The sequence below is a fragment of the Helobdella robusta genome, assembly GCF_000326865.2.
Source record: "Helobdella robusta unplaced genomic scaffold HELROscaffold_2, whole genome shotgun sequence".
Lineage (NCBI taxonomy): Eukaryota > Metazoa > Annelida > Clitellata > Rhynchobdellida > Glossiphoniidae > Helobdella > Helobdella robusta.
This window is the reverse complement of record NW_008704083.1, coordinates 8433368-8459108: the sequence shown is the minus strand read 5'-3', so window position 1 is coordinate 8459108 and position 25741 is coordinate 8433368. Positions and strand designations below refer to the sequence as shown.

The 25741-nt window shown below is 32.7% G+C and overlaps 8 protein-coding genes across 8 annotated transcripts; 6 read left to right on the top strand and 2 right to left on the bottom strand.

Moving 5' to 3' along the window:
* Positions 1–552: 552 nt before the first annotated feature.
* HELRODRAFT_160761 (hypothetical protein) lies at positions 553–1191 on the top strand (the record flags this gene model as incomplete). The annotated part of the gene is made up of 1 exon (XM_009017698.1): positions 553–1191. The coding sequence occupies one exon, from the start codon at positions 553–555 to the stop codon at positions 1189–1191; it is 639 nt and encodes a 212-aa protein (XP_009015946.1).
* Positions 1192–3297: 2106 nt separating this feature from the next.
* On the top strand, positions 3298–4392 carry HELRODRAFT_160760 (hypothetical protein; the record flags this gene model as incomplete). The annotated part of the gene is made up of 3 exons (XM_009017697.1): positions 3298–3610; positions 3671–3874; positions 4145–4392. The coding sequence occupies 3 exons, from the start codon at positions 3298–3300 to the stop codon at positions 4390–4392; spliced, it is 765 nt and encodes a 254-aa protein (XP_009015945.1).
* A 631-nt stretch (positions 4393–5023) lies between these two features.
* On the top strand, positions 5024–6493 carry HELRODRAFT_160759 (hypothetical protein; the record flags this gene model as incomplete). Its single annotated transcript, XM_009017696.1, has 4 exons — positions 5024–5330; positions 5396–5596; positions 5835–6038; positions 6468–6493. The coding sequence occupies 4 exons, from the start codon at positions 5024–5026 to the stop codon at positions 6491–6493; spliced, it is 738 nt and encodes a 245-aa protein (XP_009015944.1).
* A 312-nt stretch (positions 6494–6805) lies between these two features.
* HELRODRAFT_160758 (hypothetical protein) lies at positions 6806–9098 on the bottom strand (the record flags this gene model as incomplete). The annotated part of the gene is made up of 5 exons (XM_009017695.1): positions 6806–6843; positions 7028–7276; positions 7667–7855; positions 7932–8152; positions 8998–9098. 5 exons carry the CDS (start codon positions 9096–9098, stop codon positions 6806–6808), a joined length of 798 nt encoding a protein of 265 aa, XP_009015943.1.
* A 2043-nt stretch (positions 9099–11141) lies between these two features.
* On the top strand, positions 11142–12628 carry HELRODRAFT_188399 (hypothetical protein; the record flags this gene model as incomplete). Its single annotated transcript, XM_009017694.1, has 4 exons — positions 11142–11202; positions 11264–11325; positions 11380–11524; positions 11755–12628. 4 exons carry the CDS (start codon positions 11142–11144, stop codon positions 12006–12008), a joined length of 522 nt encoding a protein of 173 aa, XP_009015942.1. The 3' UTR covers positions 12009–12628.
* Positions 12629–13762: 1134 nt separating this feature from the next.
* On the top strand, positions 13763–14669 carry HELRODRAFT_160756 (hypothetical protein; the record flags this gene model as incomplete). Its single annotated transcript, XM_009017693.1, has 2 exons — positions 13763–14271; positions 14333–14669. The coding sequence occupies 2 exons, from the start codon at positions 13763–13765 to the stop codon at positions 14667–14669; spliced, it is 846 nt and encodes a 281-aa protein (XP_009015941.1).
* A 1025-nt stretch (positions 14670–15694) lies between these two features.
* HELRODRAFT_188398 (hypothetical protein) lies at positions 15695–16369 on the top strand. The gene is made up of 2 exons (XM_009017692.1): positions 15695–15803; positions 15987–16369. Exons 1-2 carry the CDS (start codon positions 15731–15733, stop codon positions 16235–16237), a joined length of 324 nt encoding a protein of 107 aa, XP_009015940.1. The 5' UTR covers positions 15695–15730; the 3' UTR covers positions 16238–16369.
* Positions 16370–17541: 1172 nt separating this feature from the next.
* HELRODRAFT_188397 (hypothetical protein) lies at positions 17542–25741 on the bottom strand. The gene is made up of 29 exons (XM_009017691.1): positions 25419–25741; positions 25164–25237; positions 24673–24847; positions 24249–24459; positions 23871–23995; positions 23577–23745; positions 23246–23429; positions 23031–23148; positions 22883–22952; positions 22721–22821; positions 22457–22591; positions 22134–22193; positions 21696–21746; positions 21310–21438; positions 21058–21249; positions 20863–20960; positions 20586–20716; positions 20377–20474; positions 20227–20313; positions 19980–20063; positions 19714–19905; positions 19547–19620; positions 19312–19456; positions 19091–19219; positions 18764–19012; positions 18458–18632; positions 18248–18383; positions 17916–18106; positions 17542–17724 (listed from the first exon to the last, which is right to left on the bottom strand). The coding sequence occupies exons 1-29, from the start codon at positions 25488–25490 to the stop codon at positions 17600–17602; spliced, it is 3780 nt and encodes a 1259-aa protein (XP_009015939.1). The 5' UTR covers positions 25491–25741; the 3' UTR covers positions 17542–17599.

Here is a 25741-nt window from a genome sequence, read left to right as displayed (position 1 = left end):
TCTTCCTCACTTTTTGTATTTGATTTTCTCACTTATTTGTTTAATTTTGTATTACCGCCTTGCATGTTGTTACAGTTTCTGCGTCTGTCAGATCCTGATTTTTAAAGAATAATAAAAAAAAAATATGGAAGTTATATAAATACATTATATGTTATACATTAACTTGAATTTGACCGCTGCACTGATAAATTCTTTGCTGCGTAAAATTGCGTGCGTATCTGCATTAGAAGCCACAACTTATTTTAGCACCAGTAACACAATACTTTTAAGATTTTCAATCGATAAAACCAATGAAGTTTGCTGCATGCAAATACTTTACTTAATGTATTTGGAATGGAACAATTTTGGTTGTTTCGAAGTTTTCACATATTTTTTTAATACTCGGATAAGAATATTTATTTTTTGGTCTTTCCTTATTTCTCGTGAATTCACTCTATCAAAAAGCTGAACACACAAATCATTTACTTTAACTTTTGTTTTCAACTATAGAATATATAAAGTGTGAAAAATACAGAAATTTAGCTTTTTACCGTTTTGAAAAGTTTGACTAAAATGTCTCCAAAAAATATATTTATGTTGAATTATTTCATTAATGTGGTCTTGGCAAGTACCAGCTGTTTTGAAAAGCTGAAAGACGGTGAGAGGTTTGTGTGTTCATCTGACCATCCCACGGATGAAGTAATTATTTCTCAATCTTTGTTTCCTGCGGAGAAAGCTCTCATGTTGTGCTTGATCAGATGTTCACAAACAAGCAGCTGTGTGGTTAACAACTTCTTCACCACTTCTAATCGCTGCCAACTTTTCGATTCAGTGGCAAAAACCAGTTCTGTTGTAGCCGGTTGTCAAAATTTTGTTAAAAAAAGAAAAGATTCTGGGCAACGTAGTTTGTTTGTCGAAAATGAAAATGCAGTCAATCGAACTTTACTAATAACTGTTGATGATTGGCTGATCGAATTTTACGTTAACGGCATCTCGGTACCTATCCAAACATATTTTCCAAATGCGCAAAATTTTAAGAAAGTAGACAGCTATGAATTGAGTGGGCATGTCTCTGTCCTTGCCATCAAGTCAAGAAGTCCTAGAGGAGCTGGCTTGCTTTTGTTTTACAATATTTTGGAGTTTTTCATACGCATCGCTGTCATCAATATTCATTGCGAAAAGAACTCAACAAACATTACAAGTTTATTATGATTTTTATTATGATTTAAATGTGACCATAGTAAAATAAAAAAAATATATAATCGTACGTGAGTGAGTGAGCGAGTGAGAGAGAGAGAGAGAGAGAGAGAGAGAGAGAGAGAGAGAGAGAGAGAGAGGAAAACAGTGAAATTAATAAGCAAGAGTAGAAACTACAATGCAACATTGTTTACTCTGATGAAATGTTTAGTGAAAGTTATTTTAAGTTTTTTAAAATTTATATTCAATTTAAAATTCGGTAATTCGGTGAATTAACTGATTAGTTTGTTTAAAGCAGTATAAAATTTAATAAACAAATTAAACCTGTGAAATATTTTATATATAAATACCAAGTGAATGCCTGAAATTTATTTGATCTTTGGCGAGTAAATGAAACCAAATAACATTTATTAACCTTACATCATAGACTATAAATGAAACCATATCTCTATGGTTAAACACAAATAGGTTGCTTGCTGGCCAAAACAACGGACAACTACATACTGACCAACAAGTCGTGGAAATGTACCAGAACCTATTTTGTGGTTGGTATGAAGTAGATTACGATGATTCATCCTGGCCTGATGCGGTCGTAGGGAGATGGGAAACTAATGATGGCTCAATGGTTAATGGCGCCTGGTCTTGCTATTGTAATGACTGGGCTCAAATACAAAGAGATCCCCGCCTATCATATGCAATGTGTATGATGCGTAGTTTGCACGCGTATTCATATCCGCTGTGCGTGTTTGTCGTTGAAACCTCTGAAGCAAACGCAAGAGAGAAAGAAACCTTTAACCTTTAATACAAATCACAACATGCCGGCTCTTAAACCTGCACAGTGGATCGAGGATCAAAGCGATTGCAGAAAATGCTATTGTCGCAAATTTTTCACTGGTTAGCGATGGCTCTATTAAGCAAAATGTTCGTAGATTAAAACAAATTTTTAATCATATTAATATAACAGCTGACAATTGTTTTGTATTATTTAAGAATAATTATTGCAAGGGCAAAAAAGTGACTTAATGAACAAGAATGGTTCGAGAAAGAACCTTCTGGAGTTGTGTGATTTTATTTTTTTAAAATGTGCTTTGACCTTTTGTTTCTTATTATGTAAATTTACAGAGACAATAAATTTCAATTCGCAGGCTTTGGAATAAATTTTAAATAAACTTTTCCATTAATTTTTGTTATTGGACGTTTTACATAGCAAATATTGCGATAGAATTGTTTTCCAGTGTTGAATCGTATGCCATTATGAAATGTGGTAGGTGCTATTTGTTTGGCCGGCCCTGAGTTAGATAATGAGTTTGTACGTTCCAATTAAATGCAGCCAGTAGTCATGTTTGATTTTGTCAACACGTTAAATAACATTTTGCAATTTGAAGAAAATTTTTCCAATTGTATAAATCATAGAGAGTATACATGTAGGAAGTATATATTTGAAAATAATATTTAAACTTAGTTAGTTATTCAGCAGTTGGTATGAAAGCAGCGAACCGCGAACCAACCTCTGTTGTGCTTCTGAATATTTATTTTACAACAATAGACGAATAAAGAGTAAATATGAATATAAAATGTTCTTTTATTTAAAATACCTACATTCATACATATTATAAAAATGTTTTATAGTTCGCAAGACACAACAAAAAGCATACATTCGTAGATACTATTATCTGCAACGCAATCAATATGGCATGGATATTGCAACAATGGCAAGTTGATCGATGGAAATTTTTAAATGTAAATTAGCGGGTTTGCCCAACATCACGTCAAAGCATGTTCTGTGATTATGCAAGTTGGGTTTAGGTAACGGCAGAGTTTGAAGTTTTGTTTTTATGTTTCTCCATCACGGATCGAAGTTTATTTATGATTGCAATTAATTATAAATGTCAAAATCTTCAACCGAAAATGTTATAAAAATTATAAAAAATTATATTTTTATTCCATCCAGTAGTATAATTTGCATAACAATTAATGGCATTCTTATTGTCTGTGGATGGAATTTAAACAGCAAGCTACGTTAGTGTGTACAGCGATAAAAAGAAGAAAGAACGTGTTAACATGTTTAACATTTTTCATTACAGATAATATTATCGAATTAACATCAGAAACGTTTAAAACATGATTCGAGAAATGTATAATATCCTGGTAGTTGTAAATTTGTTTGCCTACTCGTTGTATGTATCTGGGAAATGTTTCAGAAAATATGAAAAATATGGAACATGTTTCTGCGCGTGTGATTCATCTTTTGAAAATCTGACTCTGTCCAGGTTCTCATCTGCGGAGGCCCTCATGTTGTGTTCAATGAGATGTTCGCGAACGAGCAGCTGTGTGGCTTACAACTTCTTCAATGCACCCAACCAGTGCCAACTATTCAACCGAACGATAGATAAATTCTCTGTCGTGCCAAGTTGTCAATATTTTTGTGATACAAGTGGGTTTGAAAAATTTTAATGAAGTGTTTCGTAAATGTTAACAAGCATTTTTTCTGTAGATAATTTTGGAGTAGATTTTGTATTGAGTAGAAATTTGTCGATAACTGTGGATAACGTTCTCGTTGAATTTTACGTCAACGGTGTACCAGTAAATGTTGCAACCTACTTTCCAAATGCTAATGATTGGACAGTGTTTGACACCTACACACTGACCACGGGTGCCACCCTTCTTGCAGTCAAGTCCCATAACTCCGGAGGATTTAGTTGGTTTTCTTATTTGAATCTCTAATAACAATTCCATGTTTTAAAAAATATAATATTATGAAGTTCATTTTAATTGTAAATAATGACGGAGTCTCAAGTCCTTAGTATATAAATGGATAATAACTTGAACTTTTTATTATAATCAAATAAAATTTAAAAAAAAACTAACAAATGGCTGAAATCATTTTATAATTTATAATATTTTTTTTTTCATTCATTTTATTTTATTATTTTTCATTATTTTTTCAACAAAATAATTAAACCAACAGGTGGTTTGATGGCCAAAACAGCAGATAATTACATCCTGACTAACTCTTCCTGGAAATGTACCAACAACTCATACGATGGCTGGTACGAAGTGGATTACGATGATTCATTCTGGCCTGATGCTGTCGTAGGGAGGAGAAAAAAATTTTATAATGATGCCTATTCATGGTTCAATCCAGCCCAGTGGATCACAGATTTAACCGATTGTGCTAATTGCTATGCGGATTTTTATTGCCGTAAACATTTTTAAAAAGTATCAGACTGCTTCTGAAGATTTAATATGTATTAACACATACAAACCAATATCGAATGAATTCATAAAGTTATGGCAATAAAATTATTTCACAATTTCGACCCTACTTTGTCGTTTAACTTTCCATCGTTATTATAAATCTATCTCAAAAATTAGGAAAATAATGGTGGAATCTGAGCGGACTGCATGTTCAAGCATTCATTCTGGAAAATGTTTTTGTAAAAATTATTACAAAATGTTTTTACATGCACCTGAATCTAAATGTCGTATCTATGAAACAATACAATCTAGTTTCAAAAATTTTCAAGTGCAAAAAAGTTGTTTTTTGAGGGAAAAAATAAAAAAATTTATCAATTTTAGGTTTATAAATGTAAATTTAGTTTTATATCAAATAATCAAAAAGGAATAAATTAAATGTTTCAAATAATTTCAGAATGCCAAAACTGCTCTTAATTCAGTAAATTTATTCACATACATTGTAATGAGAACGCAATTTACATGGCTGTTGTTAAAAAAAATCGATGTTCTTAAACAAAATTTTAAAAAAATAATTTTATTTTGTTTCCTCTGGCTAGATGAAACATTTAAGTACCTCTGAAAATTGAAATCATCAAATCTCCATTCCGAAATGTTGCAAGAGAGGCCTTTACCCCTTCTTTTCATGCATTTACTGTTTCGTATAACGTACGCAGAATGTTTCACGAAATATGAACGAGATGGAACTTGTTTCTGTTCCTGTGATTCATCTGTTGAAAGTTCTTATTTGTCCACCATCTCATCTGTAGAGGCCCTCATTTTGTGTTCAATGAGGTGTTCGCAAAAAAGCAGCTGTGTGGCTTACAACTTCTTCACTGCATCCAACCAGTGCCAACTATTCAATAAAACCGGGAACTGTTTTAGAGTTGTGCCAAATTGCCATCATTATTTCAAACTTAGTGAGTTTAAAAATAAAAGCGAATAATTTTATAAAATAATTGGCGTCTTATTATTATTTCAAAAGCTAGCAACGTGAATTTAGCGTTGAGCCGATCTTTGTTGATAACTGTGGACAATTTTCTGCTTGCATTTTATGTCAACGGGGCAGCAGTTGATGTTCCATTGTATTTTCGCAATGCAGGTGATTGGACGAAGACTGACAGGTACACGCTGGCAGGAGATGTTATCGTTCTCGCAATCAAGCCACGCAACTCGGGAGGAGCTGGTAAGGATGACATTTCTTTCTTGTTTGAATCTTTAATTGCATTACATTTGTTGAAATTTTTTCAATAACGTCTACTCACCTAAATTTTTTTTTTATTAACCAAATGCTCTAAATTTATCCAAAATATGTTTGAAACAAATTGTTGCTCAGTTTCAAAGTTTAACTCTAAATAAAAAAAAGCAAACATAATATACAGTAAATATAAACATTTGTTAAATCAATCGTAACGATATGCCAGGTAGATTGATAGCCAAATCATCAGATGACTACATCCTGACCAACTCTACCTGGAAATGTACCAACAACTCATACGATGGCTGGTACGAAGTGGATTACGATGATTCATTCTGGCCTGGTGCTGTCGTTAAGAGGAGAGAAAAAAATTCTGCCCATGCCATGCTCGTCTTCATGCCTGCTCTCTGGATTACCGACTCAACTGACTGTTCAGATTGTCATGCGGATTTTTATTGCCGCAAAAATTTTCAGGCAAATAAACATTTGATTAAATTATTACATTTTTAAAGTCACATATTACCATAAGTGATGGTAATGAATGTGGTCACTCGTGGTCTATGAATGAAACTGTCTGTTGTACTACTTTTGTGTAAAAGATTTAAATTTGCTCATTTAAGAATGCAATTTACAATGTAAATGAATAAGTGAACATTTTTATAATTAGGAAGTTTCTCCTTCAGAAAAGATTGGCATCTTCAATCCTGCCAAATAAGAAAGCACCTAATAACTCTCACAGAACTCTGGCATGCAAACTTCGATATACATTCTTTTAATTTCTTATTATCAAGAAATCTAAAAAAATTTCAGTTGATTGAAAGACCTAAAAAAATATTAATTATATTATTCATTATGGTAGCCGTTTTTGATGTTGTGTTGGGATGAAACAATGAGAGGCAAAGTAGTAGAGTCGAGAGTAGAAACAACAACGTTTCATTTAACGATAACTATTTAATATAATAATAAGCAAACATTGCCTAACAAAATATGTTTTTATTTATAACAAAAATAATGAATAAAATAAAAATTAATCAAAAAATTTAGAGTGTTGATTTGTTTACACTATATAACAATGCATACATCAAATGATTTATTTTTTTATGTTAATTTAGTCGATACCTACAACAATAGCGTCGTAATTTTTATTCTAATTTGAAATCACTTCCTTGTTGATGCTGATTCAATCCAATCATTTTTTTACTGGCCAGGCGTGCAAGTCTCCATAGAAACATACGCTTGGTGGGATAAAAACGAAATGTTGATTGACATTATTTGATAAGAATCTAAATTAATTCTCTCAAAATTGATGAATTGAATCAAGTTATAAAGAAGATAACAGAGATTATATGACTAATAATAAAATCAATTGTTCACAGAAAATACAAAACGCCACTCAATTAGGACATGAATTGTTATTACCTATGAAATCTTTTCGGCAGTAAAAATCAGCTGTGCAGTCGTAGCAGTCAGTTGCATCAGTGATCCACAGTGCAGGCTTCAGCGTTGGCATTGCGTTAGCAGTATCTTGTTCTCTTTTCCCAACAACAGCATCAGGCCAAAATAAATCATTGTAATCCATCTCATACCAACCATTGTAAAATACTCTAGTACATTTCCATGTAGAGTTGGTCAGGATGTTGTTATTTGATGTTCTAGCTATCAAACCGCCTGTTCGTGTTCATATGTAAATGTCATTTTTATATTTAAAGTATTTTATGTCAGTTATTATTTATAAATTTGAAGGTTAGATCTAATTTCTAATTTTAAATTAAATTTTTGTCGTTTTTATTTTTTGTTAAGTTTTTGACGGCCATTTGAGGCAACGTTATGTTAGGTGACAAATGACTTAATTCCATTTATCATGGTGTTATGTTTTAATATGAATTAACTAATAAACTAATTAATTTTATTCAATATTCAATTTAATTAACCAATTACTGCTATGTTTTAATGTAAATTATTATAATTAACTGTAAAGAATTATATTTTTAAAATAAGTAAAACGTTTATAAATGTAAGTAAGGAAATGAGCACAAGAATATGAAACATAGCGTCAACCTGTGCCTCCCAAATTTTGTGACTTGATGGCGATGATGTGATGCTGTCCGTGGAAGTTGTACGTGTCAGTTAAACTCCACACTTTTGCGTTCGGAAAGTTCGATGCGACAGGTACAGAGCTGCCGTCGATGTAAAATTCACTCAGTTCATTGTCCACAGTTATCCTTAATGAGTTGTTAAACAACAATCCTGAAATGAAAATTCAAAATAAAACTTATATAAAAGCTGAATTCTTCACATTTTATATCAAATTTTAAACTTTTACCCCTTCTGAAATAATGTTGACAACTGGACACTTTAGAAAACTTTTCCATCGTTCGGTTGAATAGTTGGCACTGGTTGGATGCAGTGAAGAAGTTGTAAGCCACACAGCTGCTTGTTTGTGAACACCTCATTGAACACAACATGAGGGCCTCTACAGATGAGAACGTGGACAAACTCGAACTTTCAAAAGATGAATCACAGGAACAGAAACATTTGCCATTTCTTTCAAATTTAGTGAAACATTTCGCATGCACGTAAAAGTTCGTAATTAAACAGGAGAAGATCGCTAAAGAAAATTGTTTCAACATTTTTTGAGAAGGTAGTACAATTTTAAATTATTATATAGTGAAGAATGCTAATCCGTTGAGCAACAAAAATTTTCTTATGATATCTTGGGTGTTGGGAGATGATACTCAAAAAATTAAAATGAGCAGGTATTTGGCAAGTAGGTAGGAATGAAATGACATGAAAACAAGTACACTTTGGTAAATAAATGAAACTTATGTTCTCTTCTTTTTCTAAAAATATAAATATCAACTGGCACGCACGTGGACAAAACATGAAATGTCAAATATTCCTTATTTTTTTAAGATTAAAACTATCTAGGTTATTTTTAAATTTGGAATGTCACGTAGTAAATTTTTTTATGGAAGTTTTAATGATGTTTAACTTTTGCTGAGTTTATTTGAAAACATTTAAACATTTTATACGTATTTAAAAATTTGTATTTCAAATTAATTGTATTTAAGAACCTTTTTTGAAAAGAAATAATTTTTGATCGATCGAACCCTATTGTTTCAGTGAATAAGAAGTTGGAGTTTGACATGCAACAACTGTAAGTTATAATGGGAGGAGTACAAACATGCTCATAATCTTTTTATTTTTTGGCATTCCCATTGTGTTATATCTCATCAATTTACGTTTCTTGTTTTAGAAACGACAAAACTCTCACTTTTTCGTGCTATTTACAAATCTGTGATGTAAGTTAAGTGCTTTCAGCATTTTTTCACTTGCTGGCAGACAGATTGGAACGCTAAATAAACAGCAGAAGTTCCCAACTGTCCCACCTCCCTTTTCCTAGCACGTTATCAGACTTCTTCTCCTTAGCCTTCACATTCAACGTGAGCACACAGTAAATAGGGTTGAACAGCTGAATGCAAACGAACATTTTTCATTTCTGTCATAAAAATGAAATTAGCATGAACATAAATCGTTTTGAACCGATTAAAAAGTTTTTCTAATTTAACAATCTTGAAATGTTTCAGTATCAAATCCTAAAATGAAATGACCTCTAAATAGACACGCAATGAAAAATTTATAAATTCCGTACGGACAATCACGTGGCTCTCGAATAATAATGTGGAATGCTACGGAGGTACACTAGACAAGAAAGAATTTAATAAGTAGCATCGTTATTGACGTCACCCAACATAAAGCATGGAACGGGAAAAATCTGGCGGCCGATCAAACAGAGGCTGGCGAGTTTGTTATTCAATTTGACGTGTCTATAACGTCTCTAACACGGTATTTAAACAAATTCTGAATATTTTTTTTATTCACTCACATTTTCGATATATATTCGGTTATATCAGGAGCTGTGCGTAGTACACTATGTATTTGTATTTGTTACTGCCGTGGAAATATATATAGATACATTCATGGTTACTACATGCCTTGCGCTTAGTAAGTGTTATATGTAAGTTTGTGTGGTTAACTGCTTTGTCAAATGTTTGCTTAAATTTTTAAAATATTAAAATATATTTTTTATATTTATTTTAAAATTTTCACCCTTTTATAATATAGATATAAATAATTTGACTGAATGAAAATGTTCACGGTTTTACTGTTTCCAGCTTTTCTGTAAATCTGTGCGGATGAGGAAGTCGTAATGAGCTCCAAATAGAGAATTAATTTCATATAATTTTCAAACGATGAATTAGTGTGTGGTACTATGTAAATACGTTAAATGCTACTCCTCTTACCACGCATTTAAAACATTTAAAAAATTCCATTGAATTCCCGGCTTTCGAAGCATTTGAAGCACTACAAATATCTGGCTGCATGGAACATTGAGTTGTTTATATTGGACTGTTGAAGTAGTTAGAACAACAACACTAACGACGAAGATGCTGCTCAAGTTGGTTGCATTCTGCGTCATGTTGGTTGCTCGGCAGCTGGTCAGCGGTGTGCGTTCTGGCAAAGAATAATTAACTTCTGTGAACATGTCGTCAACTGCAACTACATTCTGTTCATCTCAACTAACACAATATATATATATATATATTATTTCAACAACTTATCAATATTGTGTTGGATGTTTTCAAAAAATTGTACAGTAGTTTGACTGAGAATTCAATTGCTACCTACCAACAAAACAACGCATGATGTTGCTGGTTCGGAGTGGTCGTTAAGTTGCTCTACAGTAAACTCGTATGTCAACGTGTTTTGAATGTTAACATGTTACGACTATTGACACGTTTCGAATGTTCAAATTATAAAAATAACTCTCGTACGTTATTAAAGTTGGTTTTTCTGCATTTTATTACGTTCTGAGCGATGAAACGTTTTTATCGGGGAGGTTTGTTGAGCAAACAAAATTGTAACGTTGTATTCATGATATATAGGTACATGATATATTGATACACAATATACGGATATATGATATATAGATGCACGGTATATAGAAACATGATATGTAGATAAAATCTATATCATGTTAACATCTCTAGATAAACATGAGAGCCGATGTTAAGCCATCAACTAACCGAGAAATGTAATGATGGCTATCGATTTTTACTCCATTTTTAACACTAATTTTCACTCTTTCATTATTCATTGTTTTGATTTAGTTAATTAATTTGTCAATTTTTTTTAATTTTTGCATTAGTGAATATATTTTGGATGAACTTATGAACACGAGAGCATATGGAATGGACATCGTCTGAGTTCTTATTTATTCTCACATGAGTATTCACTATAATTATAAATAACTATAAATAACTAGTCAAAACTAAATTAATAAAGAAATATAAATATATGTGACGCGTGAAAAATTGAATCGACTATTTTGTTAATTTAAACTTCAAAATTTATTAAATCTAACACAAAATATATTGTTAATTTAAGAGAATTGCAAAAGTTCATCACTAAACGAAACAGCCAGCTTTTCTTTTACTCCAGACAGCTACGACTCAGTTCACTCCAGACAGCTATGACCCAGTTCACTCCAGACAGCTATGACCCAGTTCACTCGGTCAGAGCACCGGTATCACGTGACGGCCACTAATCATGTCACGATAATTTAAACCATGACACATATATATATAAACACAGGTGCGGGTTTGGGCGTGTGTGCAAATACGACTCACAAATACCACGTATTGAAAACGTTGCAAGTATCTTTCTATCAGGACCCACTGAATTCTCCGCATTTTAACCACTACAAATAGCTGTTGGATGGCTGCATGAGTTATTATTATTGGGCAATTGAAGTAGTTAGAACAACAACACTGAGGACGAAGATGCTCAAGTTGGTTGCATTCTGTGCCATGCTGGCTGCTCTGCAGCTGGTCAGCGGTGTGCGTTGGGGCAAAGGTAGGTTAACTTCTGTGTACTGTACAGCGATGTGTGGGTCTGCTACTTGCTGTTGACGTCTATTTTGAGTTATATTTCGATTCCTCAATTTATTTACAGCCAATGGCGGTCTTCATCTTTTGCAATTTTTATAAATAATCAAGAGCGTTTAAAAATTTCAAATGAACAATATTTGTAAAATGAAGTAATGAAAATATATTTTGAATTAAAATTGATGCAATTTGCTTCAGAATGTTGGTACGAGAGTCCGGGCTACAAGTTCCCCGATAACTCCGTGAATCTGGTCCCTGGCGCAACCACTGTTGAGGCCTGCAAGAAACATTGTCTCGACACAACAACCTGCTTCGTCTTTCACATCGTTGATGGCAACAAATGTTACATGTTGAAACCAGACGCCCATGTCAACTGGGACGATTTGTTGAAAGACCAGCCTAACGTGGTGCACTACCAGAGCTGCCGAGAAGAAGCTCCTGTTGATGAATAAACAGAGACTCATCGTGCCTCTTTCTTTTAAATGAACAAATTTAGTTTGGTTAGATAAATTATAATTTATTTTGATTCAACTGTTTTTTTATTAATGTAAAGGGATACCATAAACGATTAAATAAATGGATAAATCTTTTGCTAAAAAATGATATCTCTTAATTTTTTTAAATTAAAACTCACGACATTTATAATTTTTCGTGTGTTAATAATAAGCGGTTGAACACAGTTGATTTATACTAACGTGTTTTATATCACCACACAAATAAATGGAAGTTGTTGATTGATTGATTGGTTAGTTAGCTGATTGAATGAGTGATTGACTGGTTAGTTAGCTGATTGATTGGTTGAATCGACGCTTTCAATGATTTGTTGGTTGGTTTCTTGTTTTGGTATGTTTGATTGGGTGGATATCTTAATTGTTATTTAATCACTGGCTGTTTGCTTGTATACATTATGCACATAGATGCGTCAAAAGTCGGAAACTGTTCTAGATTTATTTTGAAAAATCAAACCACAAAATTTTATATTAATAAATGAATATTTTTCATTGAATAATTTTATCAATTATATAACAATGATTATTTTCATGTTTAAATAATATAGTTGTGTTATTAACTACATTTAAGTCTTCAATGTTAAAAATTTGAAAGCGAATTTAAAATGTCAAACGTTGAAACAACAACAAAGTATCAATAATTTGCACAACATACACAGTTACATCATCATTCATCGCTGGAAAGATCCTTGTAATAAAATATTGAACGTGTCGCCATTGAATTTTCAACTGAACTTCTTTAAAAAAAAAAATTTCGCTTAGTGCGTTTCATATCGTTCATCTTAACTTACAGGATATTAATTATCAACAACAAACTGTTGTTGTCAACATTGTGTTGGATGCTATCAACATGAAACAACCGTGCTGTTGCGACTGAGAATTCACTTGCTGCCATCAAACAAACAAATGCAAGACGATGCTGACGGTTGTGAGTGGCTGTGATTGTGAGTTGAACGGCAGCACATGTATGTCGACATGTTGCGAATGTGTTTACTCGCCCACTTCATCAATGTTTTTACATTTTTTTTTAAATTGGTAGCGATGAAATGTTTGTTGAGCAAACAAAACCTTGACGTTCCATACATGATATACAGATACGTTATATATAGATACATGATATATATATATATATATATATATATACATATATATATATATATATATATACGTGATATATAGATTAGGGTGTCCCAGAAATGCACGGAAATTTTTTTTTTAATTAGTTGATGTCTCACCCTCTGAAAGATGTCTCTTGGGTACAATAATTAAATTGGTGAAGTTACAGCTCATTTGAACAAGTTTGAGAGGTCCCCCAAGGGCTTTTAAAATTTTACTATCGAGTTAATTCAAAATCCATATTAATAATCTTAAACAATATGCACAAAATGAGTGAAATAAAGCTAGAAATGCAAACTAGTTTAATTATCTCACTGCAGACATTAATTAGAGTTTAAAATATTATTAACAATTACCTGTAGAATGATAATCTTTATTAGAGAATGCAAAAAATGTATATTTTTAACCAGTCAACTCGCGATGTTACTGGTGTGGTCAACGTAGATTGGTTGCCTGTCCTGCTCTCATCACCTGTTGATGGCACTACAAAACTTCTTGGAGTTCCAAGGTTAGCATCTGGATTAGGACGAGCAGCTGCTGATGCAGTTCATGAACAGATAAAATCTTGAAAGTGTGAATCAATGGTTATTGGCATGTGCTTTGACACGACAGCTTCCAATGCTGGAAAACTCAATGGAGCTTGCACTCTTCTAGAAAAAGCCATGGGACGTAATTTAGTATGGATGGCTTGCCGTCATCATAAGTATGAAGTGCTGCTTGCCGATGTATATAGTGTTTGTCTTGGAACATCCACTGGACCAGAAATTTTATTCTTCAAAAGGTTTCGTGAAAAATGGACAGAAATGAATCACACACCAGAAGCCAGATCAACCCCTTTGATAATTGTTTCAGATGCAATTAAAGCATTCATCAAATGTCAACTTGAGGTCAGACATTCTCGAGATGACTATTTAGAGTTTCTACTTCTTGCTGCACAAATAGCTGAACTGCAGGTTGATGTAGCCATTCGCAAACCTGATGCACTGCACAGGGCACGATGGATGGCAAAAGCCATCTACGCATTAAAAATTGAACTATTATTCACCGTAAATAAAACCATTTTTAACTTAAACAGCTCGAGAATTACAAGGTATTCAACGTTTGAATCGGTTTATCATTTGTGTTTATCTTCAGTCATGGTTTTCATGCAGGCTCACTGCTTATGCACCTGTGAATGATATTTTGTTGATACAGCGTTTGCATGACTATGACGATGCAATTCTTGGTTCGACTGGATTAAAAATGATGCTGCGTCATTTTTGGTACATGAGTCCAGAATTGGCAACTCTTGTTCTTTTTTCATCTCTTCTGTATGACAAAGAAAAGACTGATCTTGTCCGCACAATACAAGCAGATCGAGGCCCACATCTGATGAAAACACTACCACAAAGTTTTGACAATTTGCGTGCGTCTAAAACATTTTTTGAAACATCTAATATTGATGCCAGTTTTCTTGATGTACTTGTTGAAAACTGGTCAAAAATTTGAATTATTTGCATTAATTAATATTCAAGCGAACTGAAATTCAATAAAATCTTGTTTTTCAATCATTTTTGACCTAATTTTTGAAATTTAAAAAATAAAAGGCATTGCAGATTTATATATTTTTTCACAATTATATATTTTGTTTTATTTGTATAAACAAATCATAAAACATTTATAATCATATCATATAACACTGTATCAAAAGTTGGTAGCGAACGATCAAACACCAAAATCGGAAACTTTCGACCCCTTGGGGGACCTCTAAACATTGTCCAAATGGGCTAAAATTTAGCATGTAAATTACTGTTACCATACAGACATATTTAATGGGGTGAGACATCAATATTTTAAAACTTCATATTTTTGGGACACCCTAATATAGATACATGATATATAGTTACATGATATATAGATACGTGATATAAAGATGCATAATATATAGATAGGTGATGCTTAGATACGTGATATAAAGATACATGATATATAGATACGTGATTAATAGATACATAATATATAAATACGTGATATAAAGATACACAATATATAGATACGTGATATAAAGATACATGATATATAGATACGTGATTAATAGATACATAATATATAAATACGTGATATAAAGATACACAATATATAAATACGTGATATAAAGATACATGATATATAGATATGTGATAGTCTCAACAATCGCGAAAACCAAAAAATAATAACAATGACAACAAAAGAACAACAAGATACGTGATGTATAGGTATGATATATAGATAAGGGGAATAAAAAAATCATCGTTTGCGTTCATATTTTTTCTCACATGAGTATATATAAATATAAATAATTAGAAATATTTAATAACAATTATATAAAAATATATATAAACACAGGTGAGGCTTGGACGTGTGTGCAAATGCGACTCACAAATACCACGCATTGAAAACCTTGCAGAACCGAACCCACTGAATTCCCCGCATTTTAAGCACTACAAATAGCTGTTGGATAGTTGCATGAAGCATTGAGTTGTTTTTATTGAACAGTTGAAGTAGTTAGAACAACAACACTGAAGACGAAGATGCTCAAGTTGGTTGCATTCTGGGCCATGCTGGTTGCTCTGCAGCTGATCAGCGGTGTGCGTTGGGGCAAAGGTAGGTTAACTTCTGTGTACAGCGATGTGTGGGTCTGCTATTTGCTTTGACGTCTATTTTGAGTTATATTTCGATTCCTCCATTTATTTGCAGCCAATGGCGGTCTTCATCTTTTGCAATTTTTGATAATAATGAAGAGCATTTAAATATATTTTTAATTAAAATTGATGCAATTTATTTCAGAATGTTGGTACGAATCAGCAGGACGAAAGATGCCAGATGATGCCGCGGATCTCATTCCTGGCGCAACCTCTGTTGAGGCATGCAAGAAACATTGTCTCGAAACCGACGGCTGTCTCATCATTCAGGTCGTTGATGGCAACAAATGTTACATGGAAAAAATAGGTGCTCACTTCCCCTGGAAAAAACTGTTGGAAGACCAGCCTAACGTGGTGTACTACCAAAACTGCAGGGAAATAGCTCCTGATGAATAGACAGAGACTCGGAAACTTACTGTGCCTCTTCATTTTAAATAAACAAAATTAATTTAATTCGGAAAATTACATTTTATCTTTATTCAACAGTTTTAAATGATTAAATAAATGAGTGAATCTTTTGTTCAAAAATTATGTCTCATGATTTATTGCATCTCTTTGTAACGTGAACTAGTTTTTTCTGGAAATTAATTTATTTTTTATAATATTAATTTGTTAGAAATACTTTAATAGAAAATTATAAATTTCATCATAATTTTTTCAAAAGTTTTTGTGCGCTTGTATTGTTTGCAGTGTCACATATTTTGTCTCACCTAAGCTCATTGTGACTTTTGGTACGTTTTGCGACGTTTTGTCAAATGATTCACGATTTAGTTGAAGTTGTTTTAATGTCGTGTTTCAAGTTCATTTATTGAAAATATTTCACCCTTCGATGTATTGAATTTTATTAAAAGACATTCTTCACAAGAGTCATATCCAAATACATGCAGTGTTCTGCGCATTCCTCTTACGATACCTGTCCTGTAACTGATGCAGGTGGCGAAAGTAGCTTTTCTAAACTGAAGCGCTATGTTGCAAGATCGACTTAACTCTTTGGCCAAGTTATCAATCGAGCAAGAATATCAAATAATTTAGATTTTTCAAGCCTGGCAAAAAATTTTGCTGGCAAAAAAGCTAGAAGAGTGACATTTTAATAACTTAAATCAATGTTTTGCTGATATAATTAGAAGGATTTGTTATCTGTATAATAAAAATTCATTTAGTTATATCGCATTGCTTATTTATGTACTTGCTTTCAATAAAACCTCTTTAAAAAAAATCAATTTTACACTTAGATTGAAAATTTATTAAAAAATCACGTCAGCATATATCTACAATTTTGCATATTGACCTAGCTTGTACTCGTACGCTAATGTTGAGCTACCTACCTTCCATTTGTAACTTCAATAATACATAGGGGCGCGTTTACAAGTTTTGACAGACCTGTCAAAAAGCTAAGGTCTGCGCTGTTCAAAATTAAATTTAAACTGAAATTTATTTCCTTTTAAGAAAATCTACGACATCTGTTGATGATCTTTCAAGCGATTAAAAGTTGAATGAAGTTGCAGAAGTGCGGATTAACTGTTTTAAATCATTCATTTTCATTTCTAACAAATGGAGTCGTTAACTGAACGCTGATTCTTTAGATTAAAAATCATTTGATGGAGTTGAAATACTTTCGAACCTTAATTTTATTTTTTTAGCTTTGGTTTCATCGGTAAATCAAACTGACGAAATTAAAAAGAAAATTGTTAAGAAGCACCAAAGCGATTAAAAATTTTTATTTTCTACACTCAGTTCAATTAACATTTTCAAAGTGCGTTAAACGTCTGACAAGCAAACCACCGTTCGAAAGGGTGAGGTCATTTTTGCCTCTTGATAGTCTTCCAAGCATTCTTTTTCAAAACAATGCAATTTCTCAAGATCGTTTTCATGCAAAAATATTTCTGAGGAATGAATGAACAAATAAACCATTTATGCAGTCATAAAACAAAAATAAGCATAAAAAGCTAGTGTAAAAAAAAGAACTTTTTTAAATTTTAAATATAAAATTTTTTATATTTAAAATATAAAAATATTTAACCAAAAATTTTTTGAAAAACATGGTTGGCATTGTTAGTCATCACCCTTTACAAACTTAATCCTCGGTCGCATCGATTCCACTTTTTTGAGCATCTTTGCCTAATGAACAGCAGCAGCGAGATGAAGTGACTGATGATGATGAATGGAGGAGGCAGGATTGGTTTGCTGACGTGTTTGATCACCAGCTCGTATCGTTGAAACTTCCAAACAATGTCGAAATGTTCTTGGCATTGCATGTAAATCCGACTGAGTGTTGGTTTCATTTATTATTGATTGTTGGAAGAAAACAAATGTAAAAACTTTGTTCATTTTAGCAATGCAAATCGATTTCACGAAAAACCAGCATGAAATACACTTGACAATGTTATTTATTTTAAAACGGCGAACTTGAACAAAGCAATGAGAACGTTGAACAAGACGACGTAACCGATCGCCATGAACATGGAGAAGATGGCAGGCACCAACCACCGGCCAGGAACACATTTGAAGTCATCAGGTGACGTCACGTTGGCCACACAGTCAGCTGTTTATAATGAATAAAAATATTATTTCATGTCGGGAAATTTATTTGAAAATCTGAAAACAAAATATACACACGCCAAATGAATTCTTTATAAACTTCGCCAAAGAGCATGATGTACGGTTTCAAAAACACTTCTCTCACTGACGTCCATTCAAAATCGTGATCAGGAAACCAAAGACTTTCTCGAAAAGTTCCAAAACTCCAAATTAAAACAAAAACAAATGCAACAATGCTTATGGACTCTTTCAACTAAAGTAAAAAAGTAATGCTTGATAATATTTTATTACTTCATTTTTAACAAAACTATTTTAAAACTGTACCGTTATATGAATAATTCTAAAAAAAAATCGTACGTTCGTTGCTTCTAAACCTGAACTAACCATTTGACTGATCATTGGTCCAAACGGTCCGAGTCTGGGACTGATGACGAAAAACTCGATTAACTTGATGATGCTCAACATGACGGTTAAACAATAAAATGCTCTGGCACTGCTAACCAGGGCTGGAGTGAAACGGATTGCAAAGCCGATGAAAAATAAGCCAACCGATAAAATATCAATGATGCTCCAAACGTCGGACAGAAAGGATAGTATTTTATGTCCGATCCTGGCAACTTCACATGTCATGAGCTGTAAACAGTTTCAAATTATGTGTTTTGAGATAAACACAGAGAAGTCATAGAACACAATCGTCATAGAATTAACTACCTCTCTAATTTTTTCCACACCAAGACCACACATGTACGCGACGACAAACCATTCAATGGTGCTCGGGTCGGCTGGCGTGGTTTGGAGGATCATGTAAGTGTAAAGAAGAAGAAAGATGAGGTGAGCTATCTGAGTGAATATTTGTTTTTATCGAAATCAATCATCTGTTCTAACTAATTTGAGAGAGAGAGAAAAGATGAAATAAAATGAAAAACTCTAACAAGGTGCATCCAAAATTTAGTGATAGGAGCCGTGTAAAACTTGAGAATTTTACTTTTAGCATGAAGTTGGCTTTGTTTATGATGTTCATTTAGTCTACCAATGATTTCTTCAGGAGAAGCGGTCTTGCCTAAACTATGTTTTGAACTGTACAAACATGAAATAATATTTTTAACAAAAAAAGAAAAAATGTTTTTCGAAATACTTCAACAATTAAACGAACACTAAAAAACAGACCCTCGACGTAAATTAGAATTTTTTGCTGGATGCCTGAAAGGTTTCGAAAATCTTCGTTTTCGGTAGATTTGGCGCTGAAATGAAATATGCCAGAATAAAAATTATTCCGGTGTAGGCATGTAAATTCTGACTAATTTATTGGTCACGTTATCTACAATCACTGAAACCTGGAATGGCGAAATTATTTGAGATGCTTCGTTAGTTGCGGCATGATTCGTTAAGCTGTTTGTAGCTCCTGCAGTGGCTAATGCGGCGATGGCCACTGTGGAAATCGTTGGTCTCTGCTGTTCAAGTATGCTGCTCGAGTCGATAACGACGTTAGAAAACTGATGCAGTTGTTGTTGCTGCTGTCGCAAGGTCTGTTTTTTGCATTGGAATTATTTATAAAATTTTAAACATGGTTGCATAGTTCTAAAATGTGATTCATGCTAACTTGCAATATCATAAAATTTTCATTCTCTATAGATTCTGAATCGGAACTTGATGTTTCGCCATCGCTGTCATCAGCGTGAACATCCTGCTTGTTTTATTTTCCAATTATTTCACCAATCAGTTAAAAAAATAAATTTGAATTAAACTAGATTATTATTGATAAGTAAATGTTTAATTTAAAGAGCCATAAATATTGAACTGCAAATAAATAAAATGTGGTGTGATAAACGTTTTTGTTTAGAAGGAACCTGCTGTTGAGGCATCAATTGTAACTCTTCCTGGCTCCGGTACTTGAAAAATAAAATGGATGGAAAGCAAAGAATGCCAAATAGCACCTGAAACAACCAAAAATTAAAATAAATTATACTTGATTGATCAATATTTGTCGCCATCGTCACTTTCAGGCTGGAATACTTCCTGATTCTCAAACCTCCCTTCCACATTTCAGTCAACAAGAGTTGGCAGCATGTGTGAGCTAAAAAGAATCTGTTTCTACCTGTTAAGTATTAAATTCTTATTTATAATTAAAGTAAAATGTTATTGGTCTATGAAAACCTATGTAATTATTTGTTTAGTTTTACAAATTAATAAATGCGAGCTAACTGACCAGAAACGGCAAGACTGAGGCAGGTTTGGTTGTTCCAATTAAGCAGTTCGTAAGTCAGGAGCAGTTGTGACAGTTTCCAATTTGTTCTGAAGCACTGATCCAACAATTTAGTGGCAAGCTCAGAAAATTTACTAAAGTTTAAATGGATAAACGTATTTCATTTAAAGGTTTTGTAGGAAATCTTCTTAAGAGAAATAATTTTATTTTGCAAAAATATTGATTGGTCTCAACGCATGATTGTTAAAAAATTGCTTAACTTTCAAAATATTCAAAATACTTGTGGTATTTTCTGATTTCCAAAGCAGTATCTACTTCATATTCGTCTTTCTCTGCCTCTCTCGCCATGCTCTTGTAGAGTTTGGCCGCAACCAAACACTGCCACAGTTTAATTGTTCTCAAATGTGAAAAATTTGGAAAACGGAAATTTTGTAAAATATTTCAAACGAATTAAAATTGGTGAACTTCATTAAACCTTAGCCAGAGGTTCTTCCCCTCTCTGCCACATAAACATAGCCACGTCATTTCTTCTCAGCAAGACAGCCCAGACGATCAACTCGCTGTATGGATATCGAAATGTGTCTGATAGGAGCTGCTTGTATTCATCATCGCTCGCTGAAGTGCCAGAAATTGTTGAAATTCTTGAAGCGGTAGAAACTTTCCTACTCTACAAATTTGTATTTGAGTCAATTTGACAAAAAATAGTTGAAATAATTTTTAGAAAAACCTTGGACTTTGCGGCGCTATGTAGTACTAGAAATTTTCGTCTGCTGTAAGTGGATTGGAAACAACCGCCCATCAGCTTATTTACAACTTGACCTATCTCGTATAACGTCGTTCTGTTGCCGGGAGTATTCTATGGTGTTTGCAAAATTATACTATATGGGTTGGTTTAAATTGGAGGTGCTGAAGAAATATTAATATTTCTTTTCTACAACTGATTTACTTGGTGTTACATATTTAAGAAAGGTTTCATGTGTTTCATCAAATACAAATAAGTTTGTCTGAAAGTTTTATTAGATACATTGCTAGATTTCTGACATGAAAGCGCAAGCAAACAAACAAAAATAACAAACGCACACCAATGAATTTCAAAATAATTATTAAAACTACCCCTCTTAATTCCGCCAACAAATGTTTCAGTGTGCTGGACGCATCGAGTTTCTGTTAACAGCAATGATATTGGATGTTAACATTAGTTTGACTATCAGTTTTATTGCATGTGCGTGCACGGCTGTTATTGTTTCACGTTGTTTTAACGTTGAGAATTTTTGTTTGCCTTTGATAAAGTTTTAAATAATAACGTAAAACCAAATGTCACTAGAATGTAAGAGATTAGACCGATGAATAGATGGAAAATTTACCAATCATTCGAATACAAATTAAATGAAAAAAATTCATGATGAGATCAATTTCAATTATTTAATTTGTATAGAAATAAAAACAAAAAATATGAATATCAATATATATATGTATATATGAACTAATTTTTATACAAAACGAACGAACAAAAATAAAATGACAACAAGTGAACGGTGCAAACAAAACTACCTCATTATTGCTCGATTTGTGCACATACTTTGCTAGGACTGGCCTCGGCGCGTTCAGCACCTGTTCAATTCATTGTTACCAACGTTAATGGCGTTCGTGATTTATTCATCGCAGTTTAAATTTGATAAAATCTGAACTAGTCAAAGAGATGAATGTTGTGCGTTCAAACTTGTTTCATTGTCGTCAAACGCATTGAATCATTTTAATCACTATACCATTATTTCACGATTGTTTTAATTAATACTGCAAATTTTCATTGATTAAATAATTTAGTTTATAATTTGAAAAACTATTTTTGTGGTCATTTATTTAAAAACATGCACCTGATTATACAGATCTTCTAATTTTTGTACTGTCAGCCACGTTTGCATGTTGATCCCTTTTTCGATAAACAGTTGCACGAATTCAACTTTTTCATCAATTAAGGCATCCATCAACACGTTATCCAACGATCCATCCTTAATTGGGCAAATTATTTCACTCTGATTCTTTGTTCATGAATTATTTAGTAATTTGTGAAAACACCTAAAATGCATAATTAGTGAAAAGCAAATAATTGTTAATTACAATTGAAAACCTAAGCCAACCGGCCAATTGACTCCACCGTTGAACAAATAATTCCTGGCTACATCTATTCTGTCCCAAGTCATTATTAAGTTCAAATGATAAAAAGGATTTTGTTTTCTACCTGAAAAAATTGTTTTCACAAATTAAAAATTTCACATTTTTATAAATTGACCTCAATTGACTTTTTATTAATGCATATAAAATTGCCCGGCCAATATCTTGTTTTTCTTCGTCCAATTTGAAAAATGTTATCTAGAGGAATTATATAAATTTATTGTCAACAAATAAAATAAATTATTAGAAGAATAAAACAATTTTTATAGAACCAACAAAATTTTTACGCATGGCGCAGAGCAACAATTCTGAAAAGATTGTTTCGCTTTGTTCGTAATTGAAATTGTGAGCTATTAAAGACAGGAGTTTTCTTTTCGAGATTTCTGGCATTGTTCTGAAATAATTTAAATGTTGATTTTCAGAAGTATTAAAATTGAAAAATTTATATACATTTGAAATTTGGATGACATTTCAATTGATCAATTGCTTACCCGTCAAAATTCACTTGCTCACAAGCAAAGGAGAGCAGATCAGCAGCCCCGCCACGGCCATCGACCGCCAGGACAGCAGGGATGGGTGGTTTGTCGGTAACACATTCGAGTACTTTCCGAACAAAACAAATATTTCCTTCCATCAACAAACATACCACTGGAATACAATTGTCTTTTGTGCTTTCTGAGTGATTGGACAAATTAATAGCTTGTTTGTGTTATTAAACAATGAAAAACCAATCTTCCTATGTGGCCACCTGCTGTGTCTATGAAATCATGAAAAATGTACTAGGTAACAAAAGAATGAAACAAAATTTTTGACAAATCTCACTGTGGTTATTCGTTCTCAACTGGGAAATATAATTTTCAAATTTTTTCCTGAGAATCATTTCACATCCAAATTTTCCTTCGGTTCCATCGTCAACCAACAAAAAGTAAGAATGGTGCTTGGTTAGGGCGGCGTTGTCGCTGCCTGGTTGAGCAAAGTAAGGAACGTTTATCTGAGAAGATTTAAAATGAAAATTGATCAAACGTTAAAACTTTTTTTGAATGACGTCAACACACCTGTTTAGAGAATAATATGAACACAATGTAAACAATATTAAAATAATGCAGCACCACTTACATTCCTCCCAATAAGATCCTCCCTTTTATGCACCAGGCCCCATGGCGCAATGCAAATTGAGACGACGTTGGGACGGTGCTCAATTGGAGAATCGTCCCCGGTATCTCCATCCACCTTAGCGAGACCTTAAAGATGCAGTTAATGATTTCAAACACATATATCTATATGTAGGCCTAAGCATATTTTGAGCAATGACATGTTTTTGTTACTAAACATTGACACAAATTTTGAAAAAACTTTTAAAAACAACAGAAAGACAAAATGTACAAATTACTAATAATATTTAATCACAAAAAACAACTGTATAATCATAAATAACAAATGTTAATTTAAATATTTTTTGTACGGTTGAGGTCAATTTTACAATTATTGTATAACCGGAAATGATCCACGCTCCTGATGACCTGCCGTTTCCGGTCCAAAAATGTTCCTCGTTATCAAATTTTTGAAATTGTGGCTGTAGACAGAAAGAGGAATTTGCAGAATTCCCATGTATTGAAATCAAAACTCTTGGAAGGTGAAGGCCCCACTGTGTGCTCAGCAGTTGAAGAATTTGCTCGGGTCTTGAGTCAGAAGACAGACGGATGTACTGTCGACGTTATTTTTAGTTACATTTCTATCTTAATGGTCTACAAAAAAATTGGATTGATAATTTAATGAAATGTTGATGTAAAAAACTTTGCACAATTCTTTTACTCCTTATTAATAATAGAGCCTTGAATTAGATTTTCAAGTTTATAGTTACAAGAATTGTGAGGGTAGTTTTAATGCAATTTATTCACCATTATAAAAATTCACCAACCTGAGCTTTGGTTGTGTAAGAACCACCCTGAAATTCAACAACCCCGTAAGCATCTGTTGGTGATGATTCGGTGTGGGTTGTTACATCCCACCACTGATCGGAATACTGAGGGTTGCCTCTTGAAAATTTATCCCTCTTATCCAGGTGGAAAGCTTCCGAACGCCCACACATGCATCTGAGATGGTGTGAGCGTGTTAGGAGAAATGTAATGTTGTATTGTATAATTGTATTATGTTACTGAATACAAATGTTATTACGTTAAATAATTTTTAATAATGATTTACGATTTAAATTTTTATTAATTTTTTAAAATTTTACATCGCAAATGTTTACAATCTTTCATATAATCCATATGATAGATACAGCTTTTAACGATATAATTATCACCTACATGCTTTATCTTATTTAAAGTACATAAGCTAGATTTTAAGTATCAAACGCATATAGAAACGCGTATTTTGAGCTTTTTTCACTCTGGGAAGGTGACTTACCTGGTTTTGTCCACACGGTCTCGTTGAAATTTGACGCATTCCCGCTTTTGAAATGTCTCCTCTATCCAGCAAGGCTTGAATTGAATTCAATTGTAATTTCGATTTATATTCTATTTTATGACAAATTACAAATGTAGGCAGTCTATACTTCAAATTTTTTATTCGAAAGCGATTTTCATTATAAATAGTATTTATTTTTTTAAATTGACAAAAATTTACCAATATAATAATTATAATACAAATAATTAACATCACCTTATTAACCCTTCCGTTTGTAGATCCGTCCGACCTGTTAGCAGCTATCTCGTTTTTTATTTGCCCAACCATACCCACGTGAATATCCAATGGTTTTATTTCATTAAAATTTATAAATTTTTAATTAAAATTATTAGAATTTGTTAGTTTTAATAATTATTATCAGACTAATTCCATAATTAACGCAACATTGCTTGGATTGATTTGTTTTTGTTAAGACCAATAAAATGATTTCAGATAAAATAATTTTTTCTCAATAAAACATTAATCATCAAATAAATTCCACAATTTTTTATTTTAAAATAAAAAAAAACTCGTGTGTT

Bases quoted from the DNA above. Each gene is read 5' to 3' on its own strand.
- HELRODRAFT_188398 (XM_009017692.1), top strand. From the start codon at position 15,731: ATGCTCAAGTTGGTTGCATTCTGGGCCATGCTGGTTGCTCTGCAGCTG. The intron at 15,804-15,986 runs GTAGGTTAACTT...AATTTATTTCAG, and splicing joins CGGTGTGCGTTGGGGCAAAG to AATGTTGGTACGAATCAGCA.
- HELRODRAFT_188397 (XM_009017691.1), bottom strand. From the start codon at position 25,490: ATGGTTGGGCAAATAAAAAACGAGATAGCTGCTAACAGGTCGGACGGA. The intron at 19,621-19,713 runs GTTTCAGTGATT...ATTTCATTTCAG, and splicing joins AAATAATTTCGCCATTCCAG to CGCCAAATCTACCGAAAACG. The intron at 18,384-18,457 runs GTGTGTATATTT...CATTATAAACAG, and splicing joins TTATAAAGAATTCATTTGGC to CTGACTGTGTGGCCAACGTG.